At 44.1% G+C, this 23,502-nt stretch overlaps 1 protein-coding gene across 1 annotated transcript in view; it reads right to left on the bottom strand.

Annotated features, from left to right (window-relative positions):
- Positions 1-23,502, bottom strand: part of Cacna2d3 (calcium voltage-gated channel auxiliary subunit alpha2delta 3) — an 870,922-nt gene that overhangs the window by 410,790 nt on the left and 436,630 nt on the right. The window contains exon 11 of the mRNA XM_076868261.1: positions 17,540-17,653. Within this exon, the coding sequence (XP_076724376.1) occupies positions 17,540-17,653 (114 nt within the window). The remainder of the gene's footprint in view (positions 1-17,539; positions 17,654-23,502) is intronic.

The raw sequence follows: 23,502 nt of genomic DNA, 5'->3' as shown, positions 1-23,502 counted from the left end.
GATCCTTTGGGAATGTCCTGGAGGCTTGGATGGACCACTATGTCGGCTCTTTACTTGTGGTAGTGAATCTGTAGCACCAGTTCAGGGATCTCTAGGCATTCTGTCTACAAGCGGCAGAAGCAGAAACCTGTACCTTACAATCTTAACTCCATCCCTTTCTCCTTCTCTCAGGGATCCAGCTGTCAAACCCTAGCTTCACAGGACTCCCTGGATTGTTTTTGTTTTTTTCTTTTTCTTTAAGGAGGCTGGAACTTTCATTTAATAAGGAAAAGCTCATTAAAAAAAAAAAAAAAAAAAAACCTTTCCTAAGTCAAGAGGAAGGGAGGGAACTGATACTCTAGGAGACAGGGTAATTATTCTGCAGGGAGAAAACACATTTCAATTCGTGTCTCCTTGGCTTACATAGACATCCTTCTGTTCTGAGTTCTGATACAGAACAGTGTCCTTTGAAATTCTAAATTCATCACTTTCTTTCTCTGTCCTATTGAGGCTCAAAACAAATCACGTGAAAGCAAAAAAACGGAAGCAATCCAAATCTTAAAAACCTTGCAGTTTCCATGAGTTCGAGGGTCAGACTCATAGAAGCAAGAGTCAAGAGGGCCAAAACTTCAGGCTTCTGACCCTAAGGGCTCCAGATGCCGGCCTCCAGCCAGGCTAGCATTCCCTGGATCAGAAGGCACTTTGAAAATCTGTTCCCCGGCTCTGAGGGGGCCCCCCCGGGAGGCTTCCTGGCCATTAGCTAAACCTCCCTCGACAGCTCACTTTAGGTTCACATTCCAGCGCGGATTTCCATGCGGGCCTCTATTCTTTCCAAATACGCACGTCAGGCTGCAAAATTCATGTCTGACAGTGAACATGCGGCTCATAAGAGTCTCCCCTAAAGAGGCCCATTAGTCACTGCCCTCTGCTGTTTTCTTTTCTAGATAGGAATCCCCAAGGAGGGAAGAGAATAGAATAAAATCTATTTTTATGTTATGGAAGAGTGAACAATGAACCAAACTCAACTTGTATGTGAAGATCCCAGGAGAGGGCGTAAAGGCTCTTGTGGGAGGCTCTGGGCTGAGCAAAGGGTCTGAAAGGAGCCAGGCACAGAGTGCCGGGCTGCAGTAATAGAACACACTCACAGAGCCCTATAAATCTGTTCCCTTCATAGTTTTTATAGAAATGATCGAGGTAAGAGTAGCCGGCTGCATAACAGGTTGATAACCAAAATATTTGGCATCAGGAGCCTTAGGTTTATACCCAGATGTTTCAAGAGGGAATACAAGGGTCAGTCTATGGAGGGTATCAGATTTCTCAGAATCTACTAGAAGAAGGAGCTTCATTTATGAGGCATAAAGGTAATTTCTCTATCAAAAATGTTAGCTGAGGAAGTAGAAGTCTCCTCTGGGATGAAGATCTCACAATGTGGAAAAAGCATTAAGTACCAAGAGACACAAGGCTCATGGTCAGGCTTTGGGATTGGGAATCCTTCCTGATGCACTGCTGGAATCTGGTTCAAAAGATAAATCCTATCTCTCTGTGCATATAGCATTCATTCACTGCAGCAAGGATGCAGAAACTGTCCCTTGACCCAAATCTACTTGTTCTTCCTTGCTTCCATAAATGTTTACTAAGCACCCCTACTATGTGTCAGACACAGGGCTAGGTATTATGTTTTGTGGGGGAAAAAAAAATCAGGAACCCATCCTTGGTGAGTACCAGGGAAGACAAATGCTGCAGAGATTATGATACCAATCATCCGTCACCACCATGATCTGTGCTATTAGAGGTGGTAAGGTGCTGGGAAATCCCCTCCCTGGAAGACTTTACTGTCCAAGATCATTCTGTCCAACCATGGCAGTGGTCCTAAAAATTAGTCCACCACCATTTAGAACTCAAAACACACTTCTTGGCACTTGTCATCCTGTCCCTGGGCACTCTGCATATCCCCAAGAGAGCTCAACAGGGAAACCCCAGGCAGGCCCTGTCCACCCCAGGGTCTCAGACAGCAGAGGAGCTGGGGATCAGGCTATAATACCAGGGCTTTGGGAGTCAAGTCGATTAACCTGCTCTCAACTCCCTTTTCTCGCCTATAAAAGGGACAGACTGTAAATATTTAAGTCATAAAAGTGCTGCCAGGATCAATGAGGTGATGCTAGCACGGAGCTCAGCAAAGTACTCAGCTGCCATTCAGGAAGGCTCCCTGAGGCTCCCTGTGTCCCTGGTCTGTTGGGTCACAGGAATAGACAAAGCAGAAACCCTGCCCTGCTCTCAGGATTCTGCTTCTGGTGGATGAGAGGACAATCACAACGTAGTTCTTTAAGATCTCTACCTAACACGCTACAGGTGAAAAGGGCCATCAATAACTGGAAAGCTGGGAGACAGCTGAGGCCGGGAGCAGGGGGGACCTTAAATCAGTCAGTTGGGAAAGAAGTCACTGGAAAGGCAGCATCTGAACCAGGGCATGAAGGAAATGAGGAGTGAGTCAATGGAGAAACCTACAAAATCCAGGTAGAAGGAACAGGAAAGCAAATGCCCCAAAGTAGCCATGACAACTGCGGGCTAAGCAGAGGGCAGGACAGCGCTGAGAGACAATTCAGATAAACCAGCACCCATGGAGCTAGGCCCTGTTGACCAGAGATGGGACTTTGCCCTGAACTCAGCACAGAGTGGGGAGCCAGGGCAGGATATGAGAGGGGAGGATTCATTGGTACCATCTGCTTTCAGTTTCCAAAGGGTCTCTCTCCAGGTCCATAGCTGGCTTTGTCATTTATTGATTGTTTTCCTTTTGGTACCAGGGATTAAACCTAGGGGTGCTTAACCACTGAGCCACATCCCCACCCGGTATTTTATATGTGATTTAGAGACAGGGTCTCCCTAAGTTGCTTAGGACCTCCATAAATTGCTGAGGCTGGCTTTGAATTCATGATCCTCCTGCCTCAGCCTCCCAAGTCACTGGGATTACAGAGGTGTGCCCAGCACCTGGCTGGTTGTTTTATATGTTGTAACAAAAGCTTTTTAGTTTGATGTAGAACTACTTATGCAGGTACTACTATTTATATTTTTATTGCTTCTAATTTTGGTGTCATATCTAAGAAAATCCAAACCATATCTATTTTTTAAGAGAGAGAGAGAGAGAGAGAGAGAGAGAGAATTTTTTTAAAAATATTTTTTAGTTTCAGTGGACCCAACATCTTTATTAAATTTTTATGTGGTGCTGAGGATGGAACCCAGTGCCCCGCGCATGCCAGGCGAGTGCATTACCACTTGAGCCATATCCCCAGCCCCTCCAAACCATATCTACATGACAAACAAGCCACATATCTGATAAGGGTTTAATTTTCAAAATATTATCATGAACTAAAAAAACTCAATATCAAATAATATTCTTATTAATATAATAATAAAAGCAATCAGGAAAATGAGAAATTATACCCTATACATATATATATGATATATCAAAGTGCATAAATGCATTCTACAGTCATGTATAACTAATTAAAACAAATTTTTAAATTAATAATAATAATACTAAACTTAATTAAGAAGTAGGCAAAGGACTGGAACACACATTTCTCCAAAGAAGACATATTCAATGGCCAAAAGGTGTAGAGATTGCTAATCATCAGAAAAATGCCAAACCCCACAATGAGATATCACCCTATACTTGTTAGGATAGCTACTATTAAAAATGAAATGGGAAATGGATGTTTTCAAGAAAAGAGAACACTTGCCCAGTGATGGTAGGATTGTAAACTAGTACAGTCATCATGGAGAAGCAGTATGGCAATCCCATTTCTAGATATATATCCACAGGGATCGAAATCAGGATTTTTTTTGGGGGGGGTACTGGGGATTGAACCCAGGGTTTCTTAACCACTGAGCCACATCCCCAGCACTTTTTATGTTTTTTATTTAGAAACAGGGTCTTGCTGAGTTGCTTAAGGCCTCGCTAAATTGCTGAGCCTGGCTTTGAATTCGAAATCCTCCTGCCTCAGCCTCCAGAGCTACTGGGATGAGAGGTGCACGCCACTGCACCAGCTGAAATCAGGATTTCTAAGAGATGGCTGCACTCCCAAGTTTGGTTCAATATCATTCACAGTAACCAAGATACAGAAACAACCCAAATAACCACAGGCAGAAGAATGGACAAAAAGAAAATGTAATCTATACACACAAGGGACTATTATCCAGCCTTGAAAAGAAGGAAATCCTACTATTTGCAACAACTCCAAAGGACCAGGAAAACAAGTGAGATTTGTTCCAGAAGAACAAAGACGGCATGATTCCTTCTACATGTGGCATCTGAAATAGCCAAAGGTATAGAAGGAGACAATAAAATGGGTGTTACCAGGGGCTGGTAGAGGGTGTGACTGGGGAATTTTGAATGGGTTTAAACTTGTGGTCAACACAAGAAGAGTTGATTGCAGGAATGTCCTGCACAATGTAGTGCTTCTCTAGTTATAACAGTAAGGTTTTGGGCACTTAAAATTTGGCAAGAAGGTGTATCTCAAGAAACTTTTGGTGGAAATGAATGTTTCTTACCTGGTTTGTGGTCATGATAATGTAAGTGTATACATATGCCCAAATACACCAAATTAGGTCTCTGACTGCTGTGTGGGGAAGGGGGCCACGAGGTGCCTGCTTCTGGCAAAACACATCTGAGAATAGGGCAAGAATGGGGTTTGGCTGCAACATCAGCTGGGTGTGGCTGGGTGGAGAAACTCAGCCGGCTGCCAGGCCTATGGGCCTCTGACTCCCCCCACACCAGGCATGTTCCTGACAGCCTGTGTGTGTCAGGGAGGGGTTCTTCCCTCACTTGCATCCTACTCTCTAGCCTGTCCTACCAAGGAAGTGGGCAACTAGTCAACTGATAAGATAATGAACACAAATGATGGCATAAATGAGGTGGCTGCCAGCACTCCTGGGTGGTTGCTGGTTCATTTCTGGCTCCCCAAAGCAAGGCGTCTCTGGAAGAGCAGATCTCCTTGACTTGGGTCCAGCAAGTTCATAGTCCATGTTCTCTCGCTAGGTGAGGCTTTCTGTCCACCTAGGGGAGAGCTTTGCCAGCAGAGCAAATGAGGTAAGAAAACAGTGTCAAGCAGCTTAAACCAGTTACCTGCTTTGAAACTCACCAAGTGTCTCACTCACATGTCCTAACCTCTTGTGCCCAGTGTGCACAGAAGACATCCTGTTTCCACAGCTGCACAGGTGATGAGGCATTTTACTCAGATGTACCTGCTGAGCTTGGTCCAGGATCCTGCAGATCATAATCCTCTTCTCTAAGGACTTGTACATGTGCACCCCCCAAGACCCCTAAGAGAGTGCCAGGGTTCTTACTCCCCAACCCACTTTCTCGATGAGGAAACTTCAGCCCAAGGAGATTAAATCACTAATCCAATGCCCCAAACTCAGAAATGGTAAAGCTTGGATAGACACCCAGGCAATCTGAGCCTTGACCACCTCTCTAGAAAAGTGATAAGTGACACAGACACGATACTCCATGTCACATATCCTTTTTATATTTCACTAATCCCAAAGGCTCATCTTCCCCACCACTCTTCCAAATTGATGAACATTAGGTACTATTTATCATAATTCGTAATACTTGAATGGTCAAATATTTCCCACTATATTTTGCCGAGTGCCAGAAGTTTAGATAAAAAGGTTACTGCAAGTATTTTTTTTTTTTAATTCATGTAACAGGTATAAGGAAAATCCTGGAAATGTTTTGAAAATGCAGCTGAATACTTTAATCTTCTTATAAGTCAACCAAGACACCACATAAGATTAATCCATATTCAGGGATAAAAGAGTACTTTCTATTGCCCACATCTGAAAAAATATTGCTACACCATCTTGAATTCATCTAGTAAAATAGCATTTTAACTATAACAGAGGGGGGTTGAGCAATGAAAGTAGCTAAAAATCATAGTAATAACACCGAACGATACAGCCATTGCATATTGTTCATCATGTGTCTATTACTGAGCTTGGTAACACACCATCTTATTTAATCTTTTTTTAAACTTTTATCTTTCCTTTTTAATTTTTTTTTTTTTAGTTGTAGGTGGACGCAATACCTTTAATCAATGTATTATTTTATGTGGTGTTGAGGATCGAACCCAGTGCCTCATAGGTGCTAGGCAAGCATTCTACCACTGTGCCACAACTCCAGTCCCTGTCTTGCTTAATCTTAACAAATCTGCAAAGTGTGCATAATTACCCCCATTTTATAGATGGAGAAATGTGTCCACCCTTTTTCCATTAGGTAGCACTGCCCTGTCACCCCCACCCATACCGAAAGAAGCCTACTTAATAGTCCAAGAGGAATAAAAACCCAGGAAATAAGAACTTGACATATGATTGGCTCACAAATATTGCAGAACTTATTTGGCAAGCCTCTAGCTATTATTGGGTGTGCCAGCTAATAAGCTATTGTGTTTTGGCACCAAATCCTGCAGTCTTTGTAAGGTGGGGCTGGGGCCAGGGTTGTGTGAACCACATTTCTGCTTGGCCAGCTATTTCTGGCTAGGATCTGCCCCAGGGTCTGACCAATGGTTGGGGGGCGGGTTTGCATTCATGGAGGAAGGCACTCCCTGTTGGCTCCTTTGCTCTAGCAAACTCGGAGAATGAATCCAGGTGGTAGTTATCATGACATGCACAGAATCAGATCCATTGCATTCTTCTCAAAGACCCAGCACTCTCATCTCAAAAGTGTGGTTTTTCAGTCTCAAAGGACCCTCTTCTGAGCTCAGATACCTCAGCACTTACTGGCTACCAGGCTCTCCTTAGAAGTCTGTGCCCCAGAACCACAGCCATCTTCTCTTGGCATCCAAATGTACTTAATGACCTCTTCCCTTCATCTTTCCTGTAGGCACTGTTCCCTGCAGTTGCTGCTTCACAACATCTAGAGTCCCCTAGTGCCCCTGCAGTCCTCAACACCTGCTTAACAATGCTTAACGTTGAACTCTCTGTGCTCAAATAATGGGTGGCTGTCTGCCCCTGACTGGGCCCTGCCTGACATAACTTCCCAGTGGCCTTTCTCAGGTACTTCAGCTTGACCAGATGCTCCTTGCTGAGCCATAGAGGGGACGCTACAGCCTGCATTAACTCGGGAAATATACTTTAGGAGCCACCTATTAGCATTCAGATTTCAGGATTCTGACTGCAAGGAATGGAACCCAAGAAACATTCTTAGAAAGTTCCCCCAATCACCAATCCCCGGGGGAACTCCGATGGGTGGCAATGTGAGAACACAGGGCACAGACTCCCTGGTCTCATGCTCTGGGCTCTGGGGCTCATTCTTTCACCTGTACCATGGGAGTAGCCATGGCAATGGAAGTGCTGCCCACAGGGTGGAGCTGAGTCATAATGGATTGTGAGCTAAGAGGGTGTGACTCTTCCCCTAGTGCAGGGAGGCTATTTGCACAGGCATTTTCTGGACGATGATGGAGGTGACCTGGTGGGAAGGTGCACCGTTCCATCACCTGCTTTCTGAAGACAGTAGCACCTGGCTGGAGGCCAAGGTCCCAGCAACCAAGTCCAGGAAGAGAAACAGCAGCTGTCGCAGCAGGGAAGGTGCCAGTCAGCTGTCTCCAGCCCCTGCCTCCATGTGATCTTTCAGTAGCTGGCAGCGGCCACGCCTCAGTGGGCCTCATTTCGAAACTTGTCTTGTCATGTTCTTCTTGCTGGAGTCACAGGATGTCTAATATCGCAGAAGTAATTAAAAATGAACCAGGAGACAATGAACCATTTCCACTCTCTCCTCAGCTGCCGGAGCTCTTCCCACGGTGACTGAGAATGCCTTCTCCCTGTCACACCGTTGACTGACCATGAGAAATGAATGTTCTCCATGTTTTCCCTAAGACGGCTTTAGGATTTATCACTCTTGGAAAAAAAAAAAAAATCAAGTAACAGCAAGGACTCACCCCAAACTCGTAGATCAGAATGTGCTTCCCAGTCAGGGAGAAGGAAAGAGGGAGTGGAAGGGAAGGAAAACAAGAACAGAGAAAAATCATCTATCTATCTATCTATCCATCCATCTATCTATCTATTTATTTTGGGTACTGGATATTGAACCCAGGCTCCAGGGGTAATTCACTACTAATCTATATTCTATGTACAATTAAATTTTTTTTTTTTTAATTTGAAGACGGTGTCTTGCTATCTTGTTGAGGCTGGCTTCGAACTCACAAACCTCCTGCCTCAGCCTCCTGAGACGGTAGGATTACAGGCATGTAATCCCAAGCCTGGAAATAAAATAGCCACTAGAAACAGCAGCGCCCCGGGAGAGTGACTGGAAGTAAGAATCTATGACCTAGGCCACCACCCAGCCTGAAGTCAGAGAGGAAGATGGTTAGGACTAAAACCATATGGCCCAGTCCTAATCTCACTGACTGATTCTCCACACAAAGGCCAGAAAGAACTTCTGAAATTCACATCTCTCCCCCATTCAACAGCTATCCCCTGGATCACCATTATCCCTGGATCACAATCCCAGCTCTTTACTGTGCCCACCGAAGTCCAGAGGAGGTAGTCCCTGCCTGTCTTCCTAATCTCCCAGGCTCCAGCCACCTGCTCATCATCCAGCTCCTTACTCCTGACTTCTCCTCATCCCCCCTAGCAGAACACTGTCTGCACTGGGGTCCCTTCATTCATATATGCCACCCCCCGCCCCAAGAGACTTTCTTGGTCACCCTATCCATAACAGGTGCCACCACAGCACTCCCTGATTCACACTCACATTTGTCTCATTCCGATTTATCATAGCAGGGTGTACTGGCACATGCCTGTAATCCTAGCATCTCAGGAGGCTGAGGCAGAAGGTTTGTGAGTTCGAAGCCAGCCTCAACAAGACAGCAAGACACTGTCTTCAAATTTAAATTTTTTTTTAAATTACATAGAATGTAGATTAGTGGTGAATTGCCCCTGGAGCCTGGGTTCAATATCTAGTACCCCAAATAGATAGATAGATAGATAGATAGATAGATAGATAGATAGATAGATAAATGATTTATTGTAATTTCTAGTTAACTGGCCTTGTCACTTGTCAATTACTAGTATTCTGTTATTTCTTTTTGGTCTCTTTGGAGGTGTTTTATTAACCTCACACTCCTGGGCTCTGTTACAATAGCCTGAAACACAATGACACCCCAATAAATCCCTGTTGCGTGACTTAACTACCTGCATGATGATCCCCTTCCCTCTATTTCCTCAGCCAACAGCCCCTGCCATCCTTTATTCTCTATATTCATGTGGTTCTATGTGATGAACAATAGACACAGTCAATGGGGGAGTATGGGAGGGGCATTTTGAGTACACACACACAAGCACACACTATCTTAACTCCTTCTCAAATTGCCTGTGGTCTTGGGCTAGTCCCTTGTCCTCTCAATCTGCTCAAAGGAAAGCAAAAAAAGAAAAAAAAATGATTTGTGAAGAGAACAATGTAGTTGGGGTCAGGGGCAGGGGACCCTTCCAAATTGCTTAAGATTGTTTAAGGATTGGGTTCTTAAAAGGATAAGCCCCAACCCAGCTCAGAAACTCTGCTTTCTAGGATGGCAGAGTTGGAAAGACGAGGAAACAGGATTCCTAGGCTTTGCAAAACCACCTCAAAGGCTCTGAGGCAGAGCTAACCTTTCAGCACCATGAAGGCCACTGGGCCAGAGCTGCCTTGGCCTTGAGGCTTTATCTTTACAATTATGTCAAGGGAGAGGCCTGCCTGGGCAAACCCCCAGGAGAGCCCATCTAAGAGATATACAGGACATAACTCAAAGTTCCACCATTCCCAATGGGGTTTTCAAAAGTGCTCCAAAGCCACAACCCCCAAACCATGCTATGACCAGGGGCTTCCCTTTATTTCCAAACCAAGAGCTGCTTTTGTCCCCTCCTTGCAGGCCCCACCAGGTGACCAAGGATCTTCCAAGAACCCTGAGCCCTGGCATGCTCTAGAAGGACCCCTTGGCTACCATCATCTTCAGAAAATTGATAATAAAACACAGCACACATAGCTGAAGTAACTTCCACCTTTGAAGTTCCTGTCCTTTTAGAAGAGGGAAATCACACCATGTCTGGTCCTGAGGCCATGCAATTTGCTCTGTGCCTGCAGCATTGATGGGGTCCTAGATCACAGAGTCCTAGACTCTGATCATCCTGTACTTGGGAGCAAGAAGGCCAAGGAAATGTACCTATTGCAGCAATATATACCACACGGACACTCTGACCTATGATTATTTTATTTCACTTCACTCTCAAGATGTGCACATCCTGCTTTAAGACACAGGCTCAGCATTTGGCTGTGGAGACCTTTTTGCCCAGTTCCTCCCAATACACAGGGTGGAACTCTGAATCAGGTATGAAGACTCCTGGGGCCTCAGTTCCCTCTTCTGGTAAAAAGAAAAGAGAGAGAAAGAAAGGGAGGGATAATAATAGTTCCCATCTCATGTGGTTTCTATGAGAATTAAATACACATAAAGCATTTAAAATAGTACCTGACTCTCAGCATCCAGAGTTAGTTGTTATTAGTCTATTTCATAAATTTAGGATATAAAAAAATAAGCTTAAGCCAGGTGTGGTGGCACACGCCTGTAATCCCAATGGCTTGGGAAACTGAGGCAGAAGGATGGCAAGTTCAAAGGCAGCCTCAGCAACTTAGTGAGGCCCTAAGCAACTCAGTGAGACTCTGTCTGTAAATAAAATATTAAAAAGGGCTGAGGATATGGCTCAGTGATTAAGTGCCCCTGGGTTCAATCCCTGGCACCAATAATAATAATAATAATAATAAGCTTAAAATATTATCTTATTGAACAATTTCAGGAGAATGGAGAGGATGAAAACAGAACATTCTAAATTGCCTCTCTTGCTCTTCATAGAACCACATGAAGGTTGGATTGTGTGGTGATCTCTAGGAGGTACAAATGGGTCATAATCCACACCACACATCAGACAGTGTGTATCCCCAATTTACCTACAGTAGAAACGAGTTAATATGCCATCTGTTAAATTGAGAGTTACAGGTCAAATCTTACCCCCTGAAGGGTAATGCAAACCAAAATGAAGTTTATTAATCCATGGGTAAGTTGATCCTGCCCCCACAGTAATAGGAATTACAGAGATTTTGATTTATTTGTGTTCAGGGAGTGTTATAGACTGAATGTCTGCATCCTCCCCATATCCAGGTGCTGAAATCCTAGCCTGCAATGTTGACAATATTAGGAGTTTGGGCCTCTGGGAGGCGATTAGGGTAAGATGATGTCATAAAGATGGAGTCTTCAAAAATGGGATCAGTGCCCTTTACAGAGCCACAAGAGAGCCTTCCCCTTCTGTTTTCCACCACGTGAGGATGCACGAGGTCAATAGTGTGCACACCGGAAGTGGACCCTTAACAAAACTCAGCAATGCTGATGCCCCGATCTCAAGCTTCCAGCCTCCAGAACCATGAGCAAAAATTTCTGTTAGTAACAAACCACTCAGTCAGAGGTATTTTGTCATAGCAGCCCAAATTAAGATTGGGAATCTCTGGTTTCCTGGGTCTTGCAAAGAGGCTGACTGATTCTCTCCAGGGTTTTCCCTCTGTTCGCCCCGTGACTGATGCCTATGACATTCTGCCATGCACCCAGGCCACTATCAAGTTCAAAGGGCAATCAAGTTTAACATGTATAAAGATCCTATCTCAGGCCCTGGGTTCCAGCTCAAGGCTTGGGAGCCTGCAGCCCTCTCCTCTCCTACACCCATCACCCAGCCCTGAGGGGTCTGAAGGAGACAAGAGGGGAAGGGAAGACTCAGTACAGAAAAAGTAGCAAAAGTCACTAAGCACTTGGGGGAGAGTAGCCCCAGCATAAACAGAACTATTTGCATGGATCATCCACCCCTCCACCACTTACTCTGTGGCTAGTGCAGTTCAATCACATAGAAGAGATGGAAAGAGAAATAGAAATTGTCACTGCTCTCTTCCAGTACATTCAGCTGATGCATAAAATACTGCAGGTGATTCAATGACCTTCAGCCACACACGGGTTGGTCTACACTTCTTCAACAATCCCTTTAGAACAGGAGTTGGCAATATCCTTAAAGGGTTGATAGTAAATATTTCAGGCTTAGCAGGCTAGGCAGCCTCAGTCACAGCCCCGCCATCAGCCACAAGACAATACAGAAACAAATGGATGAGGGCAACGGTGCTAAAATAACATTATTTATAGACACTGAAATTTGAATTTCACATAATTTTTTTGTGTCATGAAATCTTCTTCTTCTTCTTCTTCTTTTTTCCATTTAAAAATGTACAAATCCTTCACAGTCCACGGGCAACAAAAACAAGTAAAGGTCATATTTGGCCCATAGGCCATAGTTTGCCAATACCTTTTGTTGTTGTTGTTGTTGTTTTGGAACCAGACATTGAATCCAGAGTGCTTAACCACTGAGCCACATCCCCAGCTCTTTTTATTTTTTTATTTTGGATCAGGATCTTGCTAAGTTGCTTAGGGCCTCGCTAAGTGGCTGAGGTTGGCTTTGAACTTGTGATCCTCCTGCCTTAGCCTCCCAAGCCACTGGGATTACAGGTGTGTGCCACCATGCTAGGCCCCAAATCACTTCTTCACATCACGTGATTGATTACTTTCTTACCTATCTATCCAGCACGTGTCTCTTATGCACATTAGAGGGGAGGAAATAAGTAGTAAGTAATTCCATGACTTTCTTCTTTCTAAATTAGAAGAGTAACTGTATGGTGGCAGGTACAGTCATTTTCCTTATTTAAATATATGCAGCTTTCATTCTTGAGCAGATCCTGGAATAAGCGCCTTTCACATAGAGGAGTTCATATTTTATTCCGAATGTGTAAGAGCTACCGTTAAGCCCCTAACCAAAATGGATATTAAGCAAAAGTAAATGGTATCCCATAAATGAATAAAGAGCTCCTCACTTCTGCTCTCAGAAATGAAATGCTGGCAAGGGACACATTGCACAATCACGAGGCCGCCTTCATAGACTTGTGATCATGCATTTCCTCTTCCAGCTCACTCTAAAATGTTTTATTAAGCATTTGCCTTCAGCAAGGCCCTGGTTAGGAGTTTTTAAATATGACACTCACAAGTGCTCCTCCGGCCTGATTCCCTGACTTCCGTCTATTTTTCCTTTCCTGGAGCCCAGCTGCCTTAGTATAAGGAACCCAGGCCACTGTACTAAGGGCTGGACACAGCATTGTCCTGAAGAATTAGAGGCCACATGGAGAAAAGGCCAGTCCAAGGAGAGGGAGGCAGCCTGGCCAAGTTCCCACCTAACACAGCTTCACCTTCAACCTCCCCTGATGCCTCATGGACCAGAACCACCACCCAGTTAACCCAGAGAATCACAAGCAATAATACATTATTGTTATTTAACCCAGTGAATTGGGGATATTTTATAGCATTGCTAAGTGTTTTTCTTTCCTTGCTTCTTATACTAGTTTTTTTTTTTAATGGCTATTTAACAAATTACCAAACAGGTAGTGCTTCAAAACAATGCGCATGCGTTATTGCACTGTTTCTGTGCGTCATGAATCCAGACACAGCTTAGCTGGGCCCTCTGCTTGCGGTCTTAGGAGGCTGCAAGCGAGATGTTGATAGGGTTGTCTTTTCATCTGGAGGACCCACTGGCAAAGACTCCATCTCCAAGCTCACTTAGATTGTTGGAGGAATTCATTTCCTTGTGGCTGGAAGACTGAGGGCCCAGGTGTCTTTCTGGCAGTTGGCTGGAGGCCACCCTCAGGTTCTGGGGCTACCTGTAGGTCCTTGCCACATGAGCTTCTCCAAACAACTGTGACTTCATCACCAGCAAAGAAAGTGTGTCTGTCCTCGGGGAGACTCCAGCCTCTCTTTCAAGGGTATGAGATTAAAGATCACACTGGACACATACCCTATGGGGGCAGGAGTCATGAATCACCCATGCTGGCTGAGTCAGAAGCCCCAGGGTGGGTGGGACCCAGCAAGCTGTATGGGAACATTTATTATATAATTACAATATTCCTTTTCATTAGTCAAGGATCAACTACCAGGGAGAAAAATTCCCTCACCTTCACAAGATTTTATTGGTTAGATGTAAATCACAGGTTCTGCCTACACTCCTACAGGGCAGGAGTCATGAATCTTCCCAAGGCTTTCTACACCACTCCTTGGCAGGGCTGGGATGAGTTGCAAGGTGTGGGAATTGTTTAGAAAGAGGGAACCTATCACAGATTCACGAAGAAGAAGAGGAGGAGGAGGAGGAGGAGGAGGAGGAGGGGGAGGAGGAGGAGGAGGGGGAGGAGGAGGAGGATCATCAGAGTCAGGCCCAGAAGCACTGACAGTATTGGATACAAAGTTATACCTCCCTTAAGACAATTCCTAGGGAGTCTGCAGTTTGGGATTGGGGCAAGAATATGGCAGGTTCTGGCAGGAGGAGAAGAGGGAAGACTCAGGGCCAATGTAAGAGAAGGGAGCAAATCTTTGGTGCCTAGAAACACATGCCCTGCTTGCAAAATGGTAAGTACCTGTTAATCAAGAGCACTGTTCAGGGACTTCACACCTATGGGCAGGTAAAGCACGTGAGTGACATAGGCTGAGAGGAAATGATGGGGAGACATGAGGATCAGGACCACAAAGAGTGGTGCATTGGCTGTCAAAGGGGAACAGCTGTTTCTCAGCTCCAGTTACTGGTTGCTTTAGGGAATGTAAACCTCAAAGTGCCAGCTGTACCCCATTATGAGAGAAACTAAGACATTAAATTTTTATATAGTATCTTCAGGTTTGTAAATGTTGACCAGCAATTGACAGTATTCTAAACAGAGTGTGGGCCAAGAAACGCACACCAGTGCCCTAGGTTCGACCATGGGAACAGGTCTTTGCAATGGTTAACAGAGCGAAGCAAGAATGGCAAACCCCATGCAAGACCCAAACCAGATTCCTTGGGCTATTTCTTCTGGCAGTGGTTCTCCAAGTGTGGTTCCCCTATCAGCAGCATCGAAGTCTCCCAGAGACTTATTAGGAACCCAGATTCTCAGCCCCACCCATGCTGGCTGAGTCAGAAGCTCCAGGGTGGGTGGGACCCAGCAAGCTGTATGGGAACAAGCCCTCCAGGTGATTACCAAGGCTCATTCAAGTTTCAGAACCACTGTCTGATGGGAATCAGATTCCATCCTTAGAAGCTCTTTTTTTTCCCTCCCCTGAACCCATTTCCTGTTTTTACTTTACAATCTTGAGATTGCCAACTACAGCATGTCAGACACGACCCCCTACTAAACTGCTAACATTCAACATAATGGAGAAAGATGACTGCCTGGGCAATCCCCATCATCTCACTTTATCACAGTGCTAAATCATATTGGGTTTTTATGCAAATTTATTGCCTATGCCCTCATGGGGAAGTTCATAAAGAAGAGAATGGAAGTGTATATGAATGTCATGGAACTCTCCAGGATGGGGCAGAAGGGAAGGAAGCATGCTATCCATTTATAATAATAATAAAAAAAGAACCTCTTGCTACAGAAAGAAACCTATTTCTGCTTCATAATATTTTATAAGCAATGAAACGGCTTCATTTCTAGAACCCTCGCTCCACTTAATCCAAGAACAAACTTGGCCTAAAGTCAATATTGTTCATCTGGAAAGACTTCCTGAAATTTGTGTTTCATCTAAAGATTTAGAACTCTGCATCCCCCAGTCTATGCCTTTCTACAAGAACAGAATGTTTAAAGAGCAACATTTGTGGGAGATGCTGTCCATCCAGTATTATCAAATGGGAGAGATTCATGGAATAGGCATGTGAGATATGTGTGATATAACACATTTGTTGTTAAATGAATTGTTTATTAAAAGGTCTCTTCAATTATTGTTCCCCCCCCCCAATATAGTCCTAAATGATGCAAAAGACCTTCACTGTGCTGTGAGATGTCATGTTACCTGTGAACATTCTATTTTGGCTGCAAAATGTCCACAGCCCTCTTTTTGCTTTCTAGTATCAGGGTCTCTCACCTAGTCTCCTCAGTCACTAGGCCACCCCACAAAGCTGCATATTAGAATCTGCCACAAACCTGGAACTGTGTTATGAGGTGCAGGAATGCATGTGTATCCAGCATCATTCTCCCTTCACATCACAAATGCTTATCAGGAATTAATTCTCGCCCCTGACTGTCCCTGGGGATCATCATTCAAGATGCTGCCAGCATTTAAAATCACCTTGTCCAAGAGTGAACCTCCACCTTATCCAAGGTCTGTGTCCTACACTTAGTGCTCATGGAGGGCCACATTTAATCCTGGTTGTCCTTTGGGCAGATGCCAGGTCAACATCCTGAAGACGTTTCAGTAAGCTCAGCCTAGCCACATTCCCTCCAGCTTCAGAGACAGTGGCCATTTCTAAAGTTAAACACCAGGAGAAGGAGCTGGATCTATTTGGGGACCATTTCGTACAAAATATATATAGTTCTAATCACCAGACTTGCTTATAGTATTGGATACAAACATGCTTTTGTGTTCTGTGTTATCAGAGACATGTGTATCAAGAATGACTAAGGGAATAAGGAGCCACATCTTCCATCTCATGTTCCCTGGATACAGCTGGGGTGCAGCTATCATTTGTCTTCTGTTTCTTTTTGGACAAATGTGTATGGTTAGGTCAATTCTCAGAAAATAAATATGCAAAATAGACAAAGCAGAATATGCTTGACCTGGACTGAAATAGTCAGAAAAATGGTAATATCTCATGGCACAGAAAAATGCACTAGTGATACCCCAGAATGACATCCATGCTGCCTGGTCTCTTCCCTCTGTTAAAATTCCACCATTTAAGTGAAACAGTGATGACCAATTGCCAACTGACTGGCCTGTGCCTACTGGTGGAACTCATTAAAACAAGGATTACAGCATCTCATCTCCAGAGATAATAGTTCCACAAGTGTGGGGTAAGAGCCAGACCTTCATAATGGTAGACATTTCCTCAGGCAGCTCAGACAAGCTGACAGCTTAAGGAACCTCTGAATTAGGGCACTCGGAAATATGACTATCATCCAGGGGTACCATGTCATGTTACCCCAGATAAATAAATATGTCCACTTGGAAACCAAAGAAAGATTAGAACAGAGAGCAGAAGAGTTTTGTAAAGAGGCAGAGGTGGCCTTGAGAGATGGAGAGGAGGTTCCATCTAGGTGGTCCTGGGGGTGGAGGAAGGAACGATAGAAACACGATTCATAAAGGAGACATTTTCAGGATCATCAGGCCGATGTCACCATTCTGTAGGTTCAGGGTCAAGCAAGCAAGCAGTTCCGCTTGCTTGAGAAGGGCTGCCCGATTTGAACAAAGCATTCTTCACAGTGAATCTTTTCACTGAACATGTTAAGCATAATTTTACGGGTTTCTTCTCTCTTCCCAAACAGTTTCATTTTGAAAACAAGGAAAGCTATAGTATTCTGCGTTGGTCAACCAAAAAATGCAGGGCTGAGAAACCAGAGGCCATTATGAGATTAAGCCTACAAGGGACACTCATCTGAAGACAATCAGAAGGTAATGATAAAGACTCCACCCTGGAGATGGCGCTGGCATCCACTTACCTTCCGGTCCGGCCAGTTGTATTTTGCAAAGATGGTATCATAGGTGTCCACTGCCCCATCAGTTATGAGCATGATGGCCTGACTGCAGATACTTCCTTGTCCCGTGTGGTTGAACTGCAAACAGAAATAAGCTCAAAATAAAATACACATCAGAGTTGTGGGTACCTTCAAGACTTCAGGGGCACAAGGAGGGTTTGGGAAACCTCTCAGTGCAAGAGCTGGTTGTGCACCACCCAGAAGGACCCACAGGATAAACTTTTTGGTATGGACCACCATGGTTGCTCTGACAGATTGGAACTAAAGGCAGACCATGGAAAGATTTCTGAAAAATTGTAGCCCGGATAAATTCTCATATCTTCAAGCATGGACCACTTTTCAGAAAACAAGCCCAAAGGAGTTGGCACAAGGAGATTTAAGGGCATATTCTGTAGGCAGTAGGATGTCAGAGAGGCAACATATCTTCCAAAATCTAAAGGAGGCTCTTTAGAGTTGGTCTGACGGGTAGACAACATGCCATAAAATAACATCAAGAACAAATAGAAAACAAATTCAGGAATAGAACGATTTATATGAGAAGCTTTAGCACTCCTTATTTAAGGGGTTGTTAATGATATATGTTATTCTTATGTAACATTTTGTATTAGTTCACTTATTGGTATGTATGGGATGCTGAAATTCCAAGATTGTGCAATGGTGTGCAAAACCCTAAAACTTCCACCTTTCCCTAGTGTCTTAAAAGTTCCTCATTTTTTTGAAGAGGATCCAGAGTGACCAAACATAGCTGGCTGAGTAATGTGTCCCTCCCTTGAATCCGAGGTGAAAAATTCCTTTAATGAATGCTTTTAGTGGTGCAATTCAAAGTAACACCATGTCCTTTAAAACCCTACAATTACATGATAACGCTGAGGCCTGGGGAACACAGAGGAAATCCTAAACCTTCAGGAGTGAAACTCCCTTCTTTATAACCCGAAAATTTTATTTATTTGTTCTAAAAGGATTTGCTAAGTGCCCACATAGGGCTGGGGATAAAACACACACAAACACCTCTTCTCTCCTGCAGCTTCATATTCTCTTTGGAGAGTCATACAAGAAACAAGATTAATAAATAAACCATGTTGTATGTTTGATAACAATGACACTAAGGAGGTAAAAGGGGGGAAAGCAGAGGGAGATAGGAAAGGGGAAGGGGGAAATTTTTTAAAAAGTAGTCAGGGAAGAGCTAGGGTTGTGGCTCAGTGGTGGAGCGCTTGCCTAGCATGTGTGAGGTACTGGATTAAATTCTTAGCATCACATAGTAAATAAATTAATAAAATAAAGGTCCATCAACTATATATATAAACAATTTTTTAAAATAAGTAGTCAGGGAAGACTTCACTGAGAAGGTGACATTTGAATAATTCCTAAAGGAAGTGCCTACATGGGAGAAGTGGGAAGGAAAGAGGTCAAACTCTTAAGTGCAGAGGTATCAAGGGGGAGTATGACCAGTGTCTCAAGAGAACAAACTGTAAGAGTGAGCATGACCTTTAGTCTTGCTCTGGCTTCCAGTTTCAAGATGCCATCTTGAAACTGTACAATCTTTTGGTCATGACACAGTGGAAAGACGGAATGTACTCTTGGCCTTGCTGGCTGGCCACTAGTAAACCAGAGAGGGGGGAAAAAAGCATTATGAGTTGAAGTTATTAGCACCCAGTGTTCATGCACTTAGAAGTCTGATGTGGAGTTGGACTATGAATAACTAAGTAATTAGATGGGTAGGTGGGCGGGTAGATGGATGGGTGAATGAGTGGATGAATGGATGGGTGGGTGGGTAGATGAATGGATGAATGGATGGGTGGATGGGTGGATGGATGGGTGGTGATTGGGTGGGTGACTGGTGGGTGGATGGAAGGACAGATGGATGAATGGATAGGTGGATGAATGAATGGGTGGGTGGGTGGGTGGATGGATACATGAAACTGCCTCAGGACAGAGCAAACATGCATGGTGTGTCATGGTATAATGAAAAGCACACAGTTGTGTGCCTAGCATAAGATCTTGAGTGTTCATTTCTTCATTTATAAGATGAGAATATCATCCCTATGTGGCTGTGACAACACAGGTTAAATGCTCCCTATATGCTGGGCTACAAGTATGAACTCAATCCTTACTATAGTCTCCGAGATGGGTACTTTCATCATCCCCACTTACCTGTGGGGGAAGCTGAGGCACAGAGAGATTAACAAACCTGCTCAAGGGTGCACAACTCCCACCCAACATAGCTGGGATCTGAATTCAGGCAGACTGGCTCTAGCAGACTTTCCAGCTCAGCACTTTACAGACTTTCAGCAATGGCATGAGGTCTTTGAGCAATGGTGTTGCTGTGATTTGGATTTGGTTTGAGTGTGTCCCTCAAGGATTCCAGTGTTGGAGGTTCAGCCTCCAGTGTGGCTATGTTGGGAGTGATATGGATCTAAGAGGTGGTGTCAAGTGGGAGGTCCTTAGGTCATTCGTTGAGGGTCTGCTCTCAGTCAAGAGGCTAAGGCAGTTCTCAAGAGAACAAATTGTAAGAGTGAGCATGACCTTTAGTCTTACTCTGGCTTCCAGTTTCAAGATACCATCTCTTGTTCTCACACTTTTGCCATGATGCCATCATCTGTCATTAGACTTTCAACAAAGACCAATCCAATGAGGCCCCTAGATCTTAGACTTTGGGTCTTCCTAACTGTAAGGTAAATAAAACTCTTTTCTATATAAAGTTACCCTGCCTCAGGTATTTTGTTATAATAACAAAAAAGAGACTAATGTGGTGTGCTTGGTAGGGCTCCACAAATGTTAATTTCCTTCTCCTGCCTCTTCCTCTCTCCATCCTTTCCAGAGTTCCGGAGTCATGTGTCAGTACTATGGCTACAACCTTGACAGTGACTACTCCTTCAATTCTATGTATTAGGCACTTGCTTCACTTTAGTCCTGGCCATAAGAGCCACTGCTATGACTTATACCAAACATATACCCTGAATTATCAGCACACAAGGCTTATGATGCCACCATGTTAGTAGATAAAAATACCTGGAAACCAAAGCCATCACTTGACAGAGTTGGCCAATGACTTCCATCTACTGTCTTTATCACCATGTCTTACTATTCCACAAAGCTCTTCCCTGGAAGATAGAAGTTGCAAATAGCTGCCCTGCTTATTCCAGGAAGTTCCTGAGAAATGTATCAACTCTTTGACAGAAAGCAGCAAAGGAAATTTACATCCTGAGACACCTTGAATCCCTACACTCAAAATCTTCCCGTGTGTCCACCAATCCTCCACAGTAATATTACAGGGCTTTTGTTTTGTTTCATTTTGGGGGTACCAGGGATTGAACTCAGGGGCACTTGACCACTGAGTCACATTCCCAGCCTTATTTTGTAGTTTATTTAGCGACAGGGTCTCACTGAGTTGCTTAGCGCCTCGCCATTGCTGAGGCTGGCTTTGGACTCCAATCCTCCTGCCTCAGCCTCCCAAGCAGCTGGGATTACAGGCATGCACCACTGCACCTGGAACCTCATCAAGACTCTGCCCTCCCCTCCACACTACAAGATCCACCTTCAAGCAGATGTCCAAGTGTCAATAAACATCCCACCTTCCTTTCCATGAAGACTCTTGTGGTAATGCATTTTATTTCTTACTGCAGTAAGAAAAAGCCACCTTGTAACCCGGCCTTGGGAACAGGTTATTCTGGAAAATGTTTGGGGAGGCTTCACATCACACAGGCTTCACAGCAGGGAATAAGCCCCACAGCAAGTTACTGAAGATAAGTGATGTATGCTCCAGGTTATATACCTCAGGAGGAATGAAAATCAGAATGCCCTTCAGCTGTTGTTCATACAACTCATTTGAGAACATTCCGGAAAAACTTTCCCAAACAAAGGGAAAGAAAGAGAGAGAAATGAAGATATCTGAATAATGCAGAATAGAAGAAAGGGGCTGCCAGGAGCTATTTACTTTAAAACATTACTGTCCTCTCTGGCTGGTCCCTGGTATTTTCTGCTGCAATCTGTAGCTGGAGAATTTTGAAGAATGCAATTAAATTCAAATGCTTTGATGAGTAATATCTCTTCTCTTCATATTTGTCTAGAACTTTTTTTTTTATTGAATAGCGAGAGTGATGAAAGTGTTTTCCATAATAATAACAATGACAAGGGCCTGATGATGAACTACAATTAGCTCAGTGATTCATCAGTTAGCAGGGAAAATTTCAATGCATCCTGACATTTAGAGCATTTGGTTGTGATTAACAGTCTTTGAAATGTCACCGAATTTTATTTAATTGGCTAAGAAAAATTTTTTAAAAGGTAATCACTGCAAAGATCACATTCATCGCCAAAAAAGATAATTGCAGTTGTCACATGACAAGGTAGATGCTAACTGCTGTTAGCAAACTGGCTCTGTGTTCTCACAGCATCTAATGAATGCAGAGGAGATCAATAGCTGGAAGGGGCTTAGAAGTTTATTTGAATGCTCCTTTCAAAGCCACTGGTATCAACAACTGCAAGCCTTTAAGTCTTGTGAGCAAATACCAAAACTGAAATGTAGGTAATTGTAAGACAGAATTAACTCCATTTAATTATCGTAACCTCTGAACCATTCTAAACCTCAGCCACAGTCACAATAGCAATTCTCTCTGTGTGTGTGTGTGTGTGTGTGTGTGTGTGTGTGCACGCACGCACACATTTTGCAAAATAGCTTTCTTTCTTGCTTTTTAATTTCATACTGGCTTGCAGAGGCAGACATAATACACAGGAAGAGAGTTATATCACTTAAAGGTCACACTGATGAAGTGGAAAATAGATAAAGTGTCATTTTCATGGGAGATTAACCATCCCCATGTTTGTTGAAGAATTTGACTATTAAAAGCCCAGTGGCAAGAGATGGGATGGAAATGTTTCTCTCTCTGGGATCAATGTGCGCTCAGAAGAACATGGTGCCAGCTGGCACCTGTATCAAGAGGGACCTTTTATAACCTTTACTGATGCCTCAGTTTCTTGCTGTTCAGAATTTACGCCTCAGCCCATCTGGGTTTCTGATTTGGCAGACTCCACACAGGTTTTTACACATGAAGGCAGAGCAGATAGATATGTGGAGGGTTTCTGTTCAAAAGCACTTCTTCCCACACCAGGATTCAAGGGGGAAAAAAAATCCACTCGTTATTGGTGGTTTCTTTGGTCTAGGTGGTCTCTGTGGGAGTGTGACTATGACATCTTGGAAGATACACAGAATACCCCACCTGACGTGTGCCCAGTGAGCCATGGCTCCTACCAGATGTCAAAACTGAGTTTATGATAATTATATAAAGTGTTCCTGAGCCAGTATGTGTGAGTACTGGTATAAATACTTTTTTGCAAGGTCTGCTCCCTCCAGAACTTCTCAAGGTCTTTAATACATGGGAGTGCACCCTGAACCAAGACAAGGGAGGCATCTCCTGCCTTGCCCTCAAACCCCACGGTGGAGATCTTGGCCAATCAGCATTCACCTGGGTATGTCACTGGCTTAGGGTGTCCAAAAGCACAACTGAGGAATGGAAGGAATGGACAAAGAAAAAGAAAAGAGAGCAGGGTAAAGTGAGGGTAAAGCGAGTTAGGGAAGGAGATATTCACAGACATGGGTATAGAGTAAAGCATCTGGGAGTGGGCGCTGCCTCTAGAGCAGAGTCGAGGATGAGAGTCGAGGATGGGTGGAGTTGTGTCTAGAGCTAATGAGAGTAGCGGCTGCCTCCTGTCTCGGTGGTCACTGTGATGGCACACCCAGACCACACAACTCTGCTAAAAGCAACCAGGTATGACGTCATCACACCGAACTCTCACCCCCTTCACACAAAGGGTCTCCCAAGATGGGCTTTGCAGGCACACATTGAGCACAACTGCCCACGCTACAGCCACACGTAGCTCCATACCTGATGTGACACTCTGTCTTAAAACTCTTTGTGAACCAGGGTCCC

Source organism: Callospermophilus lateralis, chromosome 1 (assembly GCF_048772815.1).
Source record: "Callospermophilus lateralis isolate mCalLat2 chromosome 1, mCalLat2.hap1, whole genome shotgun sequence".
Lineage (NCBI taxonomy): Eukaryota > Metazoa > Chordata > Mammalia > Rodentia > Sciuridae > Callospermophilus > Callospermophilus lateralis.
This window is presented reverse-complemented; position numbering and strand designations above follow the sequence as displayed.